This window comes from Schistocerca piceifrons, chromosome 4 (genome assembly GCF_021461385.2).
Source record: "Schistocerca piceifrons isolate TAMUIC-IGC-003096 chromosome 4, iqSchPice1.1, whole genome shotgun sequence".
NCBI classification, from domain to species: Eukaryota; Metazoa; Arthropoda; class Insecta; order Orthoptera; family Acrididae; genus Schistocerca; species Schistocerca piceifrons.
The window spans coordinates 635,448,178-635,469,042 of record NC_060141.1 but is presented as its reverse complement, the minus strand read 5'-3'; the positions used below and the strand labels follow the sequence as shown (position 1 = coordinate 635,469,042).

Genomic DNA, 20,865 nt, shown 5'->3' with positions numbered 1-20,865 from the left:
GGTTATCATTTCAGATCAAGGGAGTCATCGCGTTATCGAGTCGTGCAGTCGCTATATTTATAAGTGGAGAAGATCGATAGACATCGAACACCATTGCTTTAATTACAAGCAAGGGCGGCGCACACACTCCGGCGTGCTGCTCCATCGAGACGTTGATATCAGTTTTCAGACAGTATCTGAAAAATAACCAAACTGCGCGAGGAGTTTGTTTTTATAATAGTTACAGATTGACGTTGTCGTGATCGACGGACGCCGTTCCACGTCATCTCGACTGGGACAACCATCACCATCGGGCCGAGACAAAACGAGACGTCACACTACGCACCGTTGTTGGACTTATGGTAGTACTTTGTAACTCGCGATTGATTCCTCCCGCTAATTTCATACGATTTTTACAACCACCATCCGGAAAGCCTAACGATCCTTGTCCGTCAGTACAAGAGGTCTGGCTGGTCTTGTGTTAGCTGCGATTGTTCCTTTGCTTTACCACTTCAGGATCACTTCACCGACCGTGGACGGGGGGTGGGGGGGTGGGGGTGGGGGTTTAGAAGGATTGAAATGTCCCTCACCGATTTGTTATTCAGGTGACCTTCAGCGACTAGTCCCCGTTCGAAGTACCGAGCCGCCCTGGCCGTCTCACTTTGCCGTTACTGCTTCTCTGATAACAATACAGGGCCTCCCGCGTCATTTTGTACTGGTCGGGCTCGCCTCTCGTGACGTCTAGTGGTCAGTTCATTACATGTTGTTGCCCTACTCAACGGGACGGTGTAATCTCATAGGCATATACAGTCAGTATTGTAATAGGCTGAAAGGACATTACCAAGCCACAAGAAAGCATAAACTATATGGAAGATTGGTACGTCAATCACGAAATAAATGAGGCAAAACAGAAATGTTAGTGCCCAGAAATGGCGGGAGAGCACCTGTATCGGCTGAAAATCTGAAAATCGTACCAGATTTTTAAATATCTAGGCGCCACAATATTAACAAGTGCCAAAGTTTTACAAAACAGTTAACAGAGAAAGCACTGGAAGCAGTAATGGCTGTCCATGACACAGAACACGTTAAATCCCTCAACTCGGGGACAGCATCAGCAAGCAGTGGCACTTTTCGGAGCCAAACTTTCACCAATACTGACGTCAGCATAGAAATAATCGGACCACATCTCACAGCGAAACCATAACGACAATGGAAAGAGTAAAAGCGACCTTTATAAGGAAAGCGATCGGCGTATCCGAAACAACACGGTGCAGACTCACCTGCCTGCTGGCGAGAGAATCCTTTTTCATTGAAGACCTACGAATAATCTTGATGCTGCCCGGCACCAGCGTTTCGGAAAGTCGACTAAAAACAATATAAATCTGACAAAGTCACACAGGAGGTAGGTGACCATTATTATGATAATCAGTAGTTCTGCATTCAGACTAACGGGGACGCTGTTGTTAAAGTCAAACATCAGGCAAGGAATGACTTTTTTGCTCAAATGACGCGTTTCGGAATGTATCCATCATCAGAATTCCAGGAGCGATCCCTGCTCGTAGTTACTGCTTTCCAAGCTGTATGCGAAACATTCGCAGAGTACAACTTAAAACGCCTTATTTATGTGCAGCAAATAGCTCCTGGATATCTGATGATGGATACATTCCGAAACGCGTCATTTGAGCAAAAAAGTCATTCAGTTGCCGATGTTTGACGTCTACCATTGCGACCCAGCCTGAATGCAGAAACACTGATAATTTTCTAAAAACATTGAAGGAAAAATGAGAAACTGTACTTCCAGAATTTTACAGTACAGGTGCCGTCGTTGACTGAAAATGGACAAAGGAAAGCATCGAGGTGAGACACGTAATCACCAGAATGGCTCTCCATAATTTCCACCACCTTATTTGCATATAATGAACTAAAATTAACGTGCGAGTGTAAATCTATTATTATTATATGTAGTATGAATAATCAACATCAATAAGGCGCAGTTTGATGAAGTCTGTAATCTCTCACGTAAGAAAATACACTAACGGAAAATAGAATCTCCAAACGAAGAATGAGATGAGATGTGAAACGAAAACTGGTAATTGTGTTTCATCATCTGAAATTTCATGTCTATTCAAATTTTGCCCCAGTCGCATAAGAGTGGCGCTAATAGGGCCTCTTTGAGGATGCAAATCAGGTTTTTTCAAAATACACGCTGTAACGGTCGTGAGCGTTGGTTATCTTTGAGATTGGACTTGGTGAGTTGATGTTGCTCCAGAATGCCTTTAAGGCGTCAAAGACGCCATTATCAACACTCCACTGAGTTAGGCCATGTAATAAGTCTACCAGAAGCTGGATGTTCCTTCTTCGATACTCCAGAAAGACTTGGCAGGAATGTAGCCACTGTACATGACTGCTGTCAGCGGTGGTCATGAGAATGTACGTTCACGAGAAGACTGGGCTCCTGACGACCACGTGCCACTACCGAGATTGAAGACAATCGTGTTTGGCTTACGGCTCTGGCGCATCATAGCTGCATCTGCAGCAGCAATTTGCGCACCAGTTGGCACACAACAAAATGTTAGAAATCGGTTACTTCAAGGACAGCTCGGAGACAGGTGCCCTGTAACGTGCATTCCACTGACTCCAAACCACCGCCATTTTCGACTTCAGTGGCGTCAAGTGACAGCTCATTGGAGGGCTGGGAGGAGGTCTATTGTGTTTTCTTGATGAAAGCTGGTTCTTCCTTGGTGCCAGTGATGCTGGTGCATCGGTTAGGAGCCGGCCTGTTAGGGCCTGAAACCGACTTGTATACCTACTAGACGCACTCGATCTACATCTAGAGTTATAGTCTGTGGCGTGGTTATGTATGACTGCAGGAGCAGTTTCGTACTTATCCCACCCGCCCTGACTGCAAATTTGTAAGTCTGGTGATTCGACCTGTTGTGTTGCCATTCATGAATAGCATTCCATGGAGAGTATTCCAACAGGATAACATTCGCCCATATACCGTTACTCCAACCTAACATACATTGTCGACATGTGCCCTTGGTCTGTTCGATCGCCACCCCTGTCTCCATTACGTGGGACATCATCGGACGGCAACTCCAGCGCCATTCACGAATACCATTAATCGCCCCTGTATGATCGACCAATTGCAACAAGTACGGAACTCCTCCCAACAAACTGACTTCCGCCACCTGTACAACACAATACATGCACGATTGCATGTTTGCATTTAACATTTTGGCCGTTACACCGGTTATTTATGTACCAGCATTTCACATTTGCAGTGGCTTATCTCGTGCATGTTACAAATCGTCATCTTGCAATGTTAATCATTTAAATATGTTGACTAGACAAATCTACCACCGAAATTTCATTACTCTATATTAGTTACACTACTGGCCATTAAAATTGCTACACCACGAAGACGACGTGCTACAGAAGCGAAATTTAACCGACAGGAAGAAGATGCTGTGATATGCAAATGATTAGCTTTTCAGAGCATTCACACAAGGTTGACGCCGGTGGCGACACCTACAACATGCTGACATGAGGAAAGTTTCCAACAGAATTCTCATACACAAAGAGCAGTTGGCGATTAGCCGAGCGGTCTAAGGTGCTGCAGTCATGGACTGTGCGGGTGGTCCCGGCGGAGGTTCGAATCCTCCCTCGGGCATGGGTGTGTGTGTTTGTCCTTGGGATAATTTAGGTTAAGTAGTGTGTATGCTTAGGGACTGATGACCTTAGCAGCTAGGTCCCATAAGATTTCACACACATTTGAACAAACAGCAGTTGACCGGAGTTTCCTGGTGAAACGTTGTTGTGATTCCCCCGTGTAAGGAGGAGAAATGCGTACCATCATGTTTCCGACTTTGATAAAGGTCGGATTGTAGCCTATCGCGATTGTGGTTTATTGTATCGCGACATTGCTGCTCGCGTTGGTCGAGATCTGATGACTGTTAGCAGCATATGGAATCGATGGGTTCAGGAGGGTAATACGGAACGCAGTGCTGGATCCCAACGGCCTCGCATCACTAGCAGTCGAGATAACAGGCATCTTATCCGCATGGCTGCAACGCATCGTGCAGCCACGTGTCGATCCCTGAGTCAACAGAGGGGGGACGTTTGCAAGACAACAACCATCTGCACGAACAGTTCGAAGACGTTTGCAGCAGCATGGACTATCAGCTCGGAGACCACGGCTGCGGTTACCCTTGACGCTGCATCACAGACAGGAGCGCCTGCGATGGTCGACTCACCGACGAACCTGGGTGCACGAATGGCAAAACGTCATTTTTCGGATGAATCCAGGTTCTGTTTACAGCATCATGATGGTCACATCCATGTTTGGCAACATCGCGGTGAACGCACATTGGAAGCGTGTATTCGTCATCGCCATACTGTCGTATCGCCCGGCGTGATGGTGTGGGGTGCCATTTGTTACACGTCTCGGTCACCTCTTGTTCGCATTGACGGCACTCTGAACAGTGGACGTTACATTTCAGATGTGTTACAACCCGTGGCTCTGCCCTTCATTCGATCCCTGCGAAACCGTACATTTCAACAGGATAATGCACGACCGCATCTTGCAGGTGCTGTACGGGCCTTTCTGGATACAGAAAATGTTCGACTGCTGCCCTGGCCGGCACATTATCCAGATCTCTCACCAACTGAAAACGTCTGGTCAATGGTGGCCGAGAAACTGGCTCGTCACAATACGCCAGTCACTACTCTTAATGAACTGTGGTATCGTATTGAAGCTGCATGGGCAGCTGTACCTGTACACGCCATCCAAGCTCTTTTTGTCTCAATGCCCAGGCGTATCAAGGCAGTTATTACGGCCAGAGGTGGTTGTTCTGGGTACTAATTTCTCACGATCGATGCACCCAAATTGCGTCAGTTCTAGTATATTTGTCCAATGAATATCCGTTTATCATCTGTATTTCTTCTTGGTGTAGCAATTTTAATGGCCAGCAGTGTATTTGTTGGAGTTGCGATTTTTTCCGTCAGTATAGTTACCTTTTCTTTAATGATCGAAACCTTGGTGAGCTCATGCTGCATCCTGTGACAGCTGTGTAACGAACTTGGTCCGTAGCTGCAGCGCCGCTTATTACGCAGCTGGCCGCGTGGGCGTGCCCCGCTGACAGCTGCCGCTCTTCTCTCCACTGTGCCTGTCTGACGCGGCGCGTTTCTGTTTCTTGTTGCAGGCGGCTGAACAACAACCGACTGCGGCACATACCGGACATGCTCTTCGGGAACATGCCCAACCTGCTGCGCCTGTGAGTACCATCCGTCTTGCTCCGCGGGCGACACCTCGCGCCGCGGCCAGAGCGGCTCGTGAATTATGCATGAGGCAGCTCCGCGCCGGAGATATGTCCCTGCGCACTTACTTAACGCGCCGCTCATCTGTTCCGCATAACGCTAATTACAGGCGCGCGGCCTCTGCAAATGGACGCTCAACTGTTATTTCTCTCTCGGCGTGAAATCGAGAAATTAAGAACCGGTGCACCCTCGAGTTTCTTTAATTACTGCAGTAGCGACCGCATCTGCGCTGAGTGATGAATCCTCTTAAAGATGTCGCAAGAGCGCAATCGCGTCGGAAGGAGGTCATATTAATTTTACTGATAAATCTCTGTTACGCATTTGCAGCAAGCACATTGCGCCACATAATATTTATGTAATTAACGTCAGTAGTTGCCTGCACCTAGCAGATTAAAGGAAGGAATTTTTTTCCTATTACAGAAGGCTTCCCCTACCTGCTAGTAGTTTTTTTCTCATTACTCTTGTTTAATCCCTCACGCCCTGTATGGACAGGGGGGGCGGGGGGGGGGGGGCTGTCGGTGGTACAATACTCCGCTCTTCAGCCAAGAGCATTCGTGAAGATGTAACAAAGATGGTAGAAAAATATGAGGAGTGTTTTCATATTATATAGACTAATGATGGTCAGCTGAAAGGACGAAAAAACTATAGCCTACAGTTTAATCTGTGATATTCTTCAATGAGAAAACACTGGAGCACTGCACTTTCTCTTAACTTCTGAAGAACTTGCAGTGGTGAGAAGTACTGTGGAAGGAGAGAATATGGTCCTTAGAAGTTGAAGGCTGTAGGTAAGAAGATGGGGGCCCTCTTAGGTGTGGAAACTAAGGAAATGACACGTGGGAGGTAAAGTGGATAGTTGGAATACAGACTGAAGGCCAGAGGGTGAGGAGGAGTAATGCTGTGTGGAGAAGGCAGTCTACATCTACATCTACGTGATTACTCTGCTATTCACAATAAAGTGCCTGGCAGAGGGTTCAATGAACCACCTTCATGCTGTCTCTCTACCGTTCCACTCTCGAACGGCACGCGGGAAAAAATAGCACTTAAATTTTTCCATGCGAGCCCTGATTTCTCTTATTTTATCGTGATGACAATTTCTCCCTATGTAGGTGGGTGCTAACAGTATGTTTTCGCAATCGGAGGAGAAAACTGGTGATTGAAATTTCATGAGAAGATCCCGTCGCAACGAAAAACGCCCTTGTTTTAATGATTGCCACTCCAATTCACGTATCATGTCTGTGACACTCCCCCCCCCCCTCCCCCCCCCCATTTTGTAAAGCTTCTTTCAATAATCTTAAAGCGAAACTCATTCTTATTATAGTTTTTTCCCAAATTAACACACTGTAACGAATATAAGGGTCGGTGGCAAAACCTAGTCTCACGGTAAACGCGGATTTAACCCCTTAAGTTACACAGTGGGTTACAGGAAATGAAACTTCCCACCGTAAAGATATACTGGCATTAACAAACACGGTGAATTTTAGTAATAAATGTATGCTATCATTTTCCCTAGCACAACTGGACGCAGCTTGCTTACCTCACGTCTTTAGATGTGCCGTAGCCTTTGTCCCGCTTGATTTCTTCTTCTTCGGTCGCGAGCTCTAACGCTTGTCCCATAAGTCGTGCACAATAATGTGAAAAGTGGGTAGGTTTAGATGCTAAGTGTAATAAAAACAGCAAAATATTAGTATGCGAACTAATTTTGTTTTCTTTCATTAACTGCAAAATTAGTAAAACGAATCCTAGAGCCAGTCTATCGTTATATTCATAACAAGATTCTCCATCATTAATAATTAGCTCCCGAGGACGGCAAAAGTCACCAAAATGATTCACACGATCTTAGAATCAACATGAGATCGCACAAATATGTTTTCCGAGGCTACTTTGCGCCCAGCGTTGTAGGTGAATCCCCACTGCCGCACCCTGCTCCAGTACGATACGGCTCTCGTCTGCCCGTCCGTTCTCACGCTATGTGAACATGTGGCACGTCGTCAGATGAGTCTGCCTGTGATCCTACCTACTCGCTAGCCTCCCATAAGAACATAGTTACAAAATGTAGTAAACATGGGCAGGAATGTGGCATAAACGCCACAAATCGTCAGTACGGGTGCACGATCTTAAAGCTTTACAACGTGGCCGGCCGAGGTGGCCGACCGGTTCTAGGCGCTACAGTCTGGAACTGCACGACCGCTACGGTTGCAGGTTCGAATCCTGCCTCGGGCATGGATGTGTGTGATGTCCTTAGGTTAGTTAGGTTTAAGTAGTTCTAAGTTCTAGGGGACTGATGACCTCAGAAGTTAAGTCCCATGGTGCTCAGAGCCATTTGAACCATTTTTACAACGTGGTTTCAGTTCAGGAGGGCGATCATGGGGCCTCTGTCTCGTAATTCCACTAACAAACACAACAGTTCACTTCTCAGGCACACTGTTGGTAACTAACCTATGCCTGGGCATCACAGTTGCCCAGACCAGCAGCGTGTAATCTCTGTCTCAGTCACCAGTAAGTCATGTCATAGCCCTAGTAATTTAAAACCTACGAATAGTGACGACCATTGATTAGTGGTAACATAGCTTGACGAAGTCGTCAATATATAAAATATTTATAAAGTAGTCTGTAAGTAGGCTGTTTAGGTTTTTATGTTGGTAACGCCACGTAGCGCTCTATATGAAAATCACTGACTGTGCTGCGTGAAGTCTGTGGCTGGTTGGCATTGTTGAAATATTCTCCATTGTAGTGTTGGACAGATGGATGTGAACAGCGCATAGCGTTGCGCAGTTGGAGGTGAGCCGCCAGCAGTGGTGGATATGGGGAGAAAGATGGCGGAGTTTTGAGAGCGGATGATCTGGATGTGTGTCCATCAGAGAGAGTAAATTTGTAAGACTGGATCTCATGAACATATAATATATATGTATATATATTACTATTATTATTGGTGTTTTGCCCTTAAAGAGCGCATTTGGACTAAACTACATGGCCAGTTCCTTTTGCTGCCTTCCTTGCTGCCCAAACTTCCCTCATTCGCTCGCTGTGTTTCTGTTTCCGGTCCTCTGTCCATGCTTCTTGTCGGCTTTGTGTCTTCGGCTTCATCTTGATTGCCTTTTTGGTTGCCCATATTTCTTTCATCTTATGGCTGTGATCTTGCTTGCGTTCTTCGGTCCATTTTATGCCTGGTCGTTTGTCGCATTGTATCTCATGTAGTTTACTTTTCTTAATGATGTTTCTGAACTTTATTCTGTCGTTTATTGTGTCTGCTGTTATGTTGAGCTGGTTCAGGTCGTTTTCTACCTCTGCCACCCATTTGTTGTTTCTAGTGGTTACCCAGTCAAAGATCTGTTTGGTCAGCCTGTGTGATGGCATTCTGTATAGGTGTCCATAGAATTGTAGTCTGCGTTTTCTAATCTTTTCTGTGATTGTCTCCGTATGTTTGTACAGTTCCTGTGTGGGTTTCTTGATCCATATTCCATTGTTGTTAGTTGCGCCAAATATTTTCCTAAGTATTTTCCATTCTACTTTTTCTAATTGTCTGATACGTGTATGCCCTAGGATTAGTGTGGTCTCTGCTGCATATAGTGCCTCGGGGTGCACCACCGTGTTGTAATGGCGTAATTTGGCTTTTTGTGAGATAGACTTCTTGTTGTAATGATTCCACACTACTTTGTATGCCTTGTCCAGTTTAGTCTTTCTTTCTTCGTTTGAGTCTCTGCTACGTCCACTCATTTGTAGTGTTTCACCGAGGTATTTGAAGTTTGCTGTTTTGTAAATCGTGCCATACTTTGTGTTCAGAGATGAGAGTTTCTTTGTGCTCATAAACTGTGTCTGTTCGTAAGAGATCTGTAGTCCAGTTTTGAAAGCGATTTCGTGCAGTTTTTCAATAGCGTCTTTTGTTTCCTTTATACCTTTCGTGACAATCGCCAAATCGTCTGCAAAAGCCAGGCATTTAATCTGTAGGTTTCCTAAGGTTATCCCCTGTTGTGATGTTTCCCATTCTTTTATGACCTTATCTAACACCAGATTGAAAAGGAGAGGTGAGAGGCCATCGCCTTGTCGGACACCTGTGCGAATTTCAAAGGGATCTGATAGTTCCCCACAGAACTTTACTTTGGAGGTCGTGTTGGTTAAAGTTTGCTCTATGATAGCCCGTGTTTTGTTGTCTACTTTGTATTCTGCTAGAATTTTGAAGAGAGTTTTCCGGTCGATAGAGTCGTACGCCTTTTTGAAGTCAACAAAGGTAATGATCAGGTTCTGTTTGTGTTGTAAAATCATTTTCAGGTTCCAAATTTGTTCCGCACAAGACCGCCCTTTACGGAAGCCTGCTTGGTATTCCCCAATCAAGTGGTCGGTTTGGCATTCTAGTCTGTTCAGTAAAGCTTTAGAGAGGATCTTGTATGTGACCGGTAGTAGGGATATTCCTCTGTAGTTGTTCGGGTTAGTCTTGTCACCTTTTTTGTGTAGTGGGTGTATCAGGGCAGTTTTCCAGTCGTCAGGAATTTTTATGGTCTTCCAGATGTCTTCCAAGATCCTGTGGATGTCTTTGGTGAGTTCTGGGTCTTGTAACTTTCAGATTTCCGCGATGATGCCATCTTCTCCTGGTGCTCTACGATTCTTGAGTGACTTTATTATTTCTTTAACTTCTTCTAGAATTGGAGGTTCACTATCTGGATTGTATGTGCTCGTTTCTGTCATCATTTCTTCCATGGGTGGGTCCGTGTTGAGCAGTTTTTCAAAGTACTTTGCCAGAATGTCACAATTGTTTTTGGTATTGGTTTCTAGGGTTCCATCCAGTCTTCTGAAGCACAAGTTGGGTGGTTGATATCCACTCATATTTTCTCTGAACGTTCTGTAGAAGTTTCTTGTATTGTTCTTCATGAAGTCCGATTCGATCTCTGTCAGTCGCCGTTTGTCATACTGTCGTTTTTCACTGCGAATGATTTTGCTTGATTGCTTCTGTGTTTTCAAGGAGTTCATCCAATTCTCTTGGGATTTATGGCAACTAAATTTTTTCCATGCACTGATTCGTTGGTCAATAGCTTGGTCACATGTGTGGTTCCACCAACGGTGTTTCCGTGTTCGTAGTGCTTGTGCTAGTTTCATGGCCTCTCGGATTCTTCGTGAAAGTTGTGTCCAGTCCGTCGTTTTCTCCATTTTAATTTTGTGTAATATTTGTGTCTGGTTTAAAGTAACGTATTCTGGATATGGTCTAACAATTTTGTTCTTCTGGAGCTTTTTCTTGGGCAAAAGACGAATCCTGATCTGTAGTAGGTGGTGGTCTGAGTCGAAGTAGCCTTTACGGGTGTCTATGTTCAAAATTTCTTTTTGTGAGTCTTTCTGCACTATTACGTGGTCGATTTGTAGTTCTTGCTTTCCGCTGGGGAATTTCCATGTGGTAAGTTTTCGTGTTGGTTTCTTGAATTTTGTTGACATAATGGCGAGGTCGTGGCTTTTGCAAAAGTCTATCAGATGTTTTCCGTTTTTGTTGGTGTCCTTGTGTGGAGTATGTTTTCCTGTGATATGTCTGTATATCTTTTCTTTTCCGAGTTTGGCGTTGAAGTCTCCCAGTATTATTTTGACTCTATGTGCAGGAATTTTTCTGATAGTTTCTTCCATTGTCGTCCAGAAGTCATCAATTTCGTCCGGGTTTTTCCTGTTGTAGTCATTAGTCGGTGCATGTGCGTTGATTATTGTGTAGGATTTATTGGCTGATTTCACTGTGATGGTGCTGATTCTTTCGTTTGGTGACGAAAAGTCGATTATGCTGTCCGTGATGGACCTGTGTACTGCAAATCCTGTGCCAAAAAGCCTTAGGTTTTTCAGTTGTCTCGATGGTTTTCCTTAGTATATTCTGAAATTCTCCGTGTTGAAATGGTCTTCGTCTGTGAATCGTGTTTCTTGCAGTGCACATATTTTGATTTGAAATTTTTCGAGAGTGTCTGTCAGTTGTTTCATCTTTCCTGTCTTCATCAGTGTGTTCACGTTGAGTGTGCCGATGTAGTGTTTGCGTTTGGTCTTGAGGGAGTTTGAGAAGCTCCGATTCTTCTCATGATGTCCGTGAGCCCCCGGAATCCGATGCTCACGACAATCCCAGTCTATTGACTGGGGCCCGGAGTAATGAGATTTTTCTCGTTGTACCATCATGATGTTTAGTAGTTGGATGTATGGCATGCTGCCGAGTACAACCTGACTTTCCAGATCAGGAGGTTGGTTGAGGCCGCCACTGACATGTGGAGCAGACGCCTTTTGTAGCCGCCCACTGTGGGAACAGACGCTACTAGTAGTTTTGGTCCGCCCCGAGTATTTCATTTCCTCGGTACCACCTATATCTAGGAGGCATTCCCCTATCCGCCACCTGGGGAGGCGCTCGGTATATATATATATATGAGGTGAGCCGCCAGCAGTGGTGGATATGGGGAGAAAGATGGCGGAGTTTTGAGAGCGGATGATCTGGATGTGTCCATCAGAGAGAGTAAATTTGTAAGACTGGATCTCATGAACATATTATATATATATATATATATATATATATATATATATATAATGACTTTTGTACGCTATTAAGGTAAATACATTGTTTCTTCTGTATCAAAATCTTTCATTTGCTAACTGTGCCTATCAGTAGTTAGTGACTTCAGTAGTTAGAATCTTTTATTTAGCTGGCAGTATTGGCGCTCGCTGTATTGCAGTAGTTCGAGTAACGAATATTTTTGTTAGGTAAGTGATTCATGAAAGGTATAGGTTATTGTTAATCAGGGCCATTCTTTTGTAGAGATTATTGTAAGTCAGATTGCGTTGCGCTAAAAATATTGTGTGTCAGTTTAGTGATGATCAGAATAAGTAAAGAGAGAAATGTCTGAGTACGTTCAGTTTTGCTCAGCTGTTTGAAAAGCAAATAACGCAAGAGGTTTATCAGCACAATCATTCATAAATATTTCTAAGATGACGTTTCAAGTCTAGTCTTGTGATTTTCTAAGACGGGTACGATTTTCCGGTGGTCTAAATTACTAGTAATTGTATTTAACTTCCTCTCCACGAAAACCTTACATGTTGGAACCTGTAGTTTGAGATGTTGATACAAGAACGGAATTTTAACTTTCCAATGGAAATGGCGCATCTGAAACTTCCTACTGTCTCCTTTACTGCGACCTGATCCTGGGACAATTGCCCTTCGCGGGGAAGCGCTCCGCCGACTGAGCTACCAAATCGCAACTAACGATCCACCCTCACACCTTTCCTTCCGCCAGTGCCTCCTCTTCTACCTTCCAAACCCACGCAAGTTCTCATGCGTACCTTTGCATCTTGTCAAAGTCGCAACACCGTCGCATGGCACACGGAAGAGCACAGCCGCGAGAATTGATAGTGGCACTTTATTGCACACGTACTGCGACTGCAGACCTTGCAGTGTTCGGGGAAGAGGACGCTGAAGTCAGACTCCCAGAGTAGCCGCCTAGGTGGGGAGGAAATAAATGAAACGCGCCCCCTTGAGTGTCTGCAGCAGACAGCATGACGGATGCGGCTTCTAACTGGAAACTGCACGTAGGTCAGCTTACAGCGGCTACAGGATGAAGATATCATCGAGACAGAGAACGAGCCGTACAGCGTGCTGGTCTCTTTGGCGCGGGCTGCCACTGGCTCCGGCTCATGAATATCCTCTCCGAGAGCGGCGAGATATCGCTCCCAACACGGAACGTGGCAGTATTCTCGCGGCGCTGCCACTGGGGCCCTACGTCGCTTTCCTTGCGAAGGCAACACCTGGAAAGGCCAGTTAACAGTGCCCGCCGCACTAGTTCTTCTGTGTGGGGCTTTGAGCGCAACACGTGCCATCTTATTTCCTCCGCACACATCAAGATGCACCTGTTCCTCCGAATCTCCAGAGATAAACAGTTGTGGCAAGCGTCTGCCCAAACTTACATAAGACTGGCTTCTTAGGCCCATGTATGGTAGAATGAAATTTTCCGTAAGTAACCTGTTCTGCTGTGGTGGGGCTAGTCCATGGTTCATTCAGCGGAAAGATATTTCGAACAAGTTCCTGACTCACGCAATTACAGTTGGTTGTGACTTCAATCTGCAATCGGTGTGTGGGCGAAAATGCATGACTGAAGTCTTTGGCAGTCTAAAACAATGTCCAAAATTATGCACGCTCCGGGCCGCGCGGGATTAGCCGTGCGGTCTTAGGCGCTGCAGTTATGGACTGTGCGGCTGGTCCTGGCGGAGGATCGAGTCCTCCCTCGGGCATGGGTGTGTGTGTTTATCCTTAGGATAATTTAGGTTAAGTAGTGTGTAAGCTTAAGGACTGATGACCTTAGCAGTTAAGTCCCATAAGATTTCACACGCGTTTGAACATTTTTGTGCACGCTCCAGTCACATTAATGTGATTACCGCCTATGTTCGATGTCAACGTGCAATAGCACGGTAGGTGGCATCACTAGACGTGGAGAGTATGTATAGAGTGTGTCAAGGGGACGCGGAAAACAACATAGTCGTTGTGAGTAATGCGGAAACGGAGTGATTTATCGGACGTCCAAAATGGAATGATCATCGGCTTTCGGGCCATGTGTGGCAACATTTCCGAAACGGCTAAGTTTGTAAACTGTTCGCATTCCGCCGAAGTTAACGTATATCAAGCACGAAAAATGACGCTATCCAAAACCTGCTCAGAGACAACTGTGGGCCGCGTGGGATTAGCCGAGCGGTCAGAGGCGCTGCAGTCACGGACTGTGCGGCTGGTCCTGGCGGAGGTTCGAGTCCTCCCTCGGGCATGGGTGTGTGTGTTTGTCCTTAGGATAATTTAGGTTAAGTAGTGTGTAAGCTTAGGGACTGATCACCTTAGCAGTTAAGTCCCAAAGATTTCACACACATTTGAACATTTTTTGACAACTGGGACCATAGATAACACGGGTGAACGACGGCTGCGGAGATGTTTATGTGCAACTGTTGAGCAACTTGTAAGGTGGCTATAATTTCGCACCTTACAAGAACTCATCCACATACTTTGCCGTGATTTACGAAAACAATTAGGTATCATGTGGTAGGTTGTACATCGTATATATGAAGGAGACTGACATTGTCACGTAGGTCTTGTAAGTAATTGTTAACGCTTACTGCATGATAGGTGACGGAGTGTCTTTATTATAAAAACGGCGTAATGAATGATTGCCTACACTAGTAGAGGTTGGAATGCCAGTGGAGATGGAACGACAGACAGAACTCAAGCTCTGGGTCGAAGGCCCGCACAGGTGTTGGTCCTGCGTAAACACAGGAAGTAGCTAGACATACGTCGTGGCACCTGAGCTGTGGAGCACTATAGAGTGATGGCCGGTCACTATTGTAGTAGGGGCCGGAAGGATAACCGGATAATACTTCCGAACGCTGAAATCTTGGACGCAGGTGAGAGGAACGAAGAAGCGGCACCTCGGAAATCACACAGGCTGGGTTATTTCCAACGATTTTACTCAGAAGGTTTTTCCTAGCAAATTTTCCGCGCTGGACGACAAAAGACTAAAATATGGTTGGTCGGCGTTCGGAAGAATGTGTAGAGAGGGAGAATATTCCGTGGTTTCGGGAATATGATTCGTTTTCGTAATTACGTGGTGGGGAGCCAAGCCTTGCTGGTAAGCCAGCGCTGGAGAGACGAGGTCTTCCCTTGTGAGCGCCCGTGTGTGACGGTCGCTCGGCATCAGCTTTTGTTGGTTCTGACGGACTTGCTGTCTTTGCTCTCAGGAGACTTTATAGTTAGAACAGTTAGCTACTGTACTGTTTCGAACTTATACGATTCTGGACTTCGCCTCCGGGTTGAAAGTCGTCGTTGAGTACGCTGCGTTCAGTGATTGAGAGCACTTCTTGTGCCTATACTTACGTTGAGACGTTATTAGAACTCCGTTCTTGTGGCTGGCAGTTCGCGTTTCTCGTCTGTAGAACACAGAGAAGAGAAGACAGCATTAGATTTTATTAGTCAGAGGACCGCCTTCTGCCGTCCTAGTGTTTGAAAGAGCTTTATTTTGTGGCTGGAGCTCTTCCATCGACGCAGACGTGTACGAGAACCAGCACGCCGACGCACCAGAGGCAGTACACACGGTGATATCGCAAATTGCTTCGGATTATTAGGGCTATAAAGCTAAACAGTTGTGATCACGTTAGTTTGTTTCCACTTAGGCTCCTCACCTCTGTAGATCATCTTTGAAAGTAGTGTCTTCTAGTGTTTGGTACGCAGAGAATGTCAGTCATTTCGCGTTATTTATGTTAGATCGCGTGGCCATAAAAGGAGGCAGAGTTGGGCAATTGATTAAAATTTTACTTAGGAAATACAGACATTTGTCAGAAATAGGTGTTTTTCTTTTTTTAATCTGGAATAAACGTATAATAAGAAACAACATACATCGTTTAGTAGTATTAGTTTCCTTCATCATTCATTTATGTTTAGATTGTAATTTATGGAATTAAGATATCCTAAGATCTGCTTCAGGGGGTAGTCAGACAGGGCCAAATCTTCATACCTCGCTAACAGGAAACAAAGGGTGTCAGTGCAAGGGACTAGTGAATTAAGTCCTCAGTCATCATCAGAATGGGAAGAAATTACATGTGGTGTCCCACAAGGATCCATCTTAGGGCCATTGCTTTTTCTTGTGTACATTAATGATCTCTCGTCAGTTACACTGCCAGAGGCAGAGTTCGTTTTGTTCGTAGATGACACAAGTACTGCAATAAATAGTATGTCGAGTGCAGTTCTAGAAAGATCTGCTAATGATATTTTCATGGATATTAATAAATGGTTTAAAGCCAACTCACTGACATTAAACTAAGACTCACTAAATGCAAATCAGAACCTGTAAGAGGTTTCCACCCAGCATATGCATAAAGTATGAAGAAGAGCAGATAGAAGAGGTTGATAGTTTTAAATTCCTGGGATTACAATTTGATAATAAATTCAGTTGGGAGGACACACCACAGAACTGCAGAAACGCCTTAACAAATCTGTCTTTGCAATTCCAGTGTTAGCAGACATAGGTGACATAGAAATTAAAAAGCTTGCATACTTTGCCTACCTTCATTCCATAATGTCATATGGTATAATATTTTGGGGTAACTCTACAAATCAACCAGAAGTTTTCAGAGTCCAAAATCGTGTAATACGTATTATTTGTGGAGTAATTTCGCGGACGTCCTGTAGAAATCTCTTCAAAGAACTGGGTATACTAACTACTGCCTCTCAGTATATTTACTCCTTAATGAAATTTGTCCTAAATAATATAACTCTTTTTCCAACAAACAGCTCAGTTCATACATAAGATACCAGGAACAAAAATGATCTGCTCAAGGACTTAAAGGCACTTACTTTAGTTCAAAAAGGGGTCCACTACTCAGGAACACTTATCTTCAATAATTTGCCAGCACACATAAAAAATTTAGTTACAAATAAAGATCAGTTTAAAAGGAGTCCGAAAGACTTACCAGTGGCCAACTCCTTCTACTCCATTGACGAATTGTTTAATAGAAAAACATGATGTGTTGTATATATTCATACCATTAGTATCGTTATTTCAGCTTAAAATTATGTATTGTATATACTCAGACTATTAGTATTGTTATTTCAGCTTAAAAAAAAAAGAGATGTTCCACATCCACGAGGATCTCCTCAGCACGGATCTAAGGAACGAAAAACTAATCTAATCTAAGCTAATCTTCATTTTAGCGTTTATTATTTTCCGTTGCGCACATTCATTTTTACACGCGCCTGGAGTAGCATCTTGGAAACTGACCGCCCTGATGAACCAAAGAGCTACCAGCACTACCTCCACAACGACCGGTCAGTAAACGCTGCTGCGTATGAGCCTTTGCGGCAAGTGCCCGGTTCATGCATCCGTTTTGAGAGCTGACGATTAGCAACGTAGGCTAGAATTTGCGCGGCAGTACCGAAATTGGACGTCTGCCGAGTGGCGACAGGTGACCTTTTCAGATGAATCTCGTTTTGCGGGCCGTCGGACAGGTAGCTTTTGAGACATGGGAAGGGTCCAGACCGAAGGAGGGAGCGTCATGGGCTGCGTAATATTTTCGTTTCATTCCCTAGGTGATCTAGCCCTTCTGTAAGGAACAGTGGATCAACAATATCACCTATACTTGTTTTGTAAATAAAACTGCCATTCCTGCTGCTGGTTACTGTATTTATCTCATACGCGTTTCGGCTTCTCCTGCTCTAAGGCGTCATCGGTGGGATCTATAACGATACAGTTTTGTTGTTTATAGATTATCAAACAGTTCACTTCGCGTTTTTTTGTAAAAAAAGTAATTACTTACGATTTGCTGATCTGCATTTCCTCACATCTGGTCTGGAGGTCGCACTACCACTTTTATCACTGCCATATAATCACATCTTTGTGTTCTCGCTTTCGATACACTGTTCACCATGTTTCCCACTCTTTTTTGTGGTGGACTATTGTTCTTTTGCCACTCGATACAACTATTTCGTCGTACACTTCTTTTCACAGCGTAAATATTGCGAGACAAAAAAGAGATCTCTTGCGCGCGTCGTTTGGTGATGATCGTGTGCTCAGTCGCCACTTTCGTCATGCTTGGCCTCCCAGGTCCCCAGACCTCAGTCCGTGAGATTATTGGCTTTGGGGTTACCTGAAGTCGCAAGTGTATCGTGATCGACCGACATCTCTAGCGATGCTGAAAGACAACATCCGACGCCAATGCCCCACCATAACTCCGGACATGCTTCACAGTGCTGTTCACAACATTATTCCTCGACTACAGCTATTGTTGAGGAATGATGGTGGACATATTGAGCATTTCCTGTAAAGAACATCATCTTTGCTTTGTCTTACTTTGTTATGCTAATTATTGCTGTTCTGATCAGATGAAGCGCCATCTGTCGGACATTTTTTGGACTGTTGTATGTTTTTGGTTGTAATAAAACCCCATGTCATTCCCAGCATGTGTGTCAATTTGTACCTCTCTATCTACATTATTCCGTGATTTATTCAGTTTTCAAATTTATATCGACTTTTTGATCACCCGGTATTTATATGTTTGCTGCGGAGGATGGCCACACAAACAAACTTGTAATATCATCTATCCTTGGAGATCGCCGGCCGTTGTGACCGAGCGGTTCTTCACTCTTCAGTCCGGAACCGCGCGACTGCTACGATCATAGGTTTGAATCTTGCCTCGGACATGGATGTGTGTGATGTCCTTAGGTTAGTTAGGTTTAAATAGTTCTAATTTCTTGGGGACTGATGAAGCTGGAGCTGGTTTGAATGGGGTTGGGGTTGTTTGGGGAAGGAGACCAGACAGCGAGGTCATCGGTCTCAACGGATTAGGGAAGGATGGGGAAGGAAGTCGGCCGTGCCCTTTCACAGGAACCATCCCAGCATTTGCCTGGAGTGATTTAGGGAAATCACGGAAAACCTAAATCAGGATGGCCGGACGCGGGGGCTGATGACCTCAGGTGCTGAGTCTCATAGTGTTCAGAGCAATTTGAACCATTTTTTGAACCTTGGAGATCTTGTCCACCCCTGTATGCAGTTTTTCCTCAGCACGATGGCATCAACCAGCAATGTGTCAAAAAGCTCGCAGTGTACGTGCATGGTTTGAAGGACACCACGATAAGTTTACCGTTCTCCCCTGGCCATACGCCCCTGGCCAACAAATTCCCCGGATTTAAACCTAATCGAGAATGTGTGTGACCATCTCGATCGGGCTGTTCGCGCCACGGTTCCTCAACTAAGAGACGTAGCACAGCTGGCCACGTCATTGGAGTCGGCGTGGCTCCACGTCCCTGTCGGTATCTTCCAGAACCTCACAGACTCTCTTCCTTCAAATCTCGCTGCGGTCCGCCGCTACAAAAGGTGGATATTTGGGCCGCGTTAATATGCTGGATAGTGTATTAAGTGCTTTATCCGTAAATTATTTTGAGCAGTTAGTTAAGCAAACTAGTAGAACTCTTAGCAACAAACAATCCTGAGCAAATAGAGACCGTCACGACGGATACAGGAATTATAGACCTCTAGGTCCTTGTAGTGAGACTGACTACCGTAACATCCAGATGCGCCAACAAAAAACTAAGAGAGAAAGAACTGTGACTGACGCCCGAACAACAAGGACAATAGAAAATAGTGCATTGAGAATGGCTAGCTACTAGCCCAAATCTGGATTTGCTTTATAAATTCTAAAAAAAAAGGACGACTGATTGCTGCACTCTATAATTTACAAGAAAAAGTAGATATTATGATGGAAGAATCTTCTTTACAATGAATATGTTTACTGGTCATTGTTGTGAGGACGCTGATTTGTGCGCATGTCACGTGAATGATTATGTAGCCTTTCCCTTTGGATCGTTCATTATGTTTCAGCGCTACTTGTAGTATCATTTCTGTATACAGGGTGATTTTTATTAATGTTTAAACCCCCAAAGCGATGAAGATGTCGCTGAGACAAGTACTCTAACGTACCACGGAGTCGCTTATGTCGGGAAATACCACAAAAGTGGACGAGAAGTGTAGAACTTGTGATGTCACCAGATGCCTTACCTCGCTGCACATGCAGCGATTGGGCTTGGGCATGAAGGGAAGCTTGAGAGACGCAATACCTCCATTGGAGGTAACGGTGCAAATTTCCAACAGCTATTGTAAAAGTAATCCGCTGAAAACGTAGAAGTTACATAATTAATGTCCTTGGTGTAATCAACAAATAGTTGTTCCTTTGCTTTCTTTCCTTTGTTTAGAGACATTATTTACTGGTAACGAGTGCGGAAGCTTACACTCATTTACTTGTGACGGAGTACGGTAGGTCTTTGTTGTACAGTACTTTACAATAAACGAGTGGAGACCACGGGAAAAATAATAAATCTTACGTCAGTGTAAACACAAAATTTTGTAAGTCTATGAAAAAAGACCTGCCTACCAGATTCAAGCCTCGAACACTAAGCCCCACGCGCTCAAGTCCCGATCGTGGGCCCAGAGCCACACCGACGTGAGTACTCTGGGATGGTCAGGTGTGGCAGATTATTAGTCTCAACTGCTGCACGTGCTGCGAGGTACGTCTCATTCACTTTTGCGGTATCTCCCCACATCTTCGGCCCCATGTGTCTTATATTAAACTACTTGTCTCAACATCATCTACGTCGCTTCGTTGGTTTTGAAACGTTAATAAGAATCACACTGTGCATGTAATTTTTATTTTGTCGCGCCTTATTCTTCCTTTTGACGCCTACCAAAAGATGACCTACTAGCTACACTGAAGCTGGACACAATTAAAGAAAATAGTGACCCACGCAGTGTTTTTCAAATGGTTCAAATGGCTCTGAAAACTATGGGACTTAACTTCTAAAATCATCAGTCCCCTAGAACTTAGAACTACTTAAACCTAACTAAGGACATCACACACATATCCATGCCCGAGGCAGGATTCGAACCTACGAGCGTAGCGATCGCGCGGTTCGAGACTGTAGCGCCTAGAACCGCTTGTCCACTCCGACCGGCACGGCGTTTTTCATTCATCAAGTAATTTCAGCATGGTTTTTTTCATATTCGAATAAATTTTAGTATACTTTTTAATTTCTTTAATTTCTCTTAGTATTTT

General features: G+C 44.6%; 1 protein-coding gene across 1 annotated transcript in view; it reads left to right on the top strand.

Moving 5' to 3' along the window:
• The window catches only part of LOC124794967 (protein slit-like), an 807,859-nt gene that overhangs the window by 273,392 nt on the left and 513,602 nt on the right, over positions 1–20,865 (top strand). Inside the window, 1 exon segment of the mRNA XM_047258696.1 lies at positions 5,184–5,255. Within this exon segment, the coding sequence (XP_047114652.1) occupies positions 5,184–5,255 (72 nt within the window).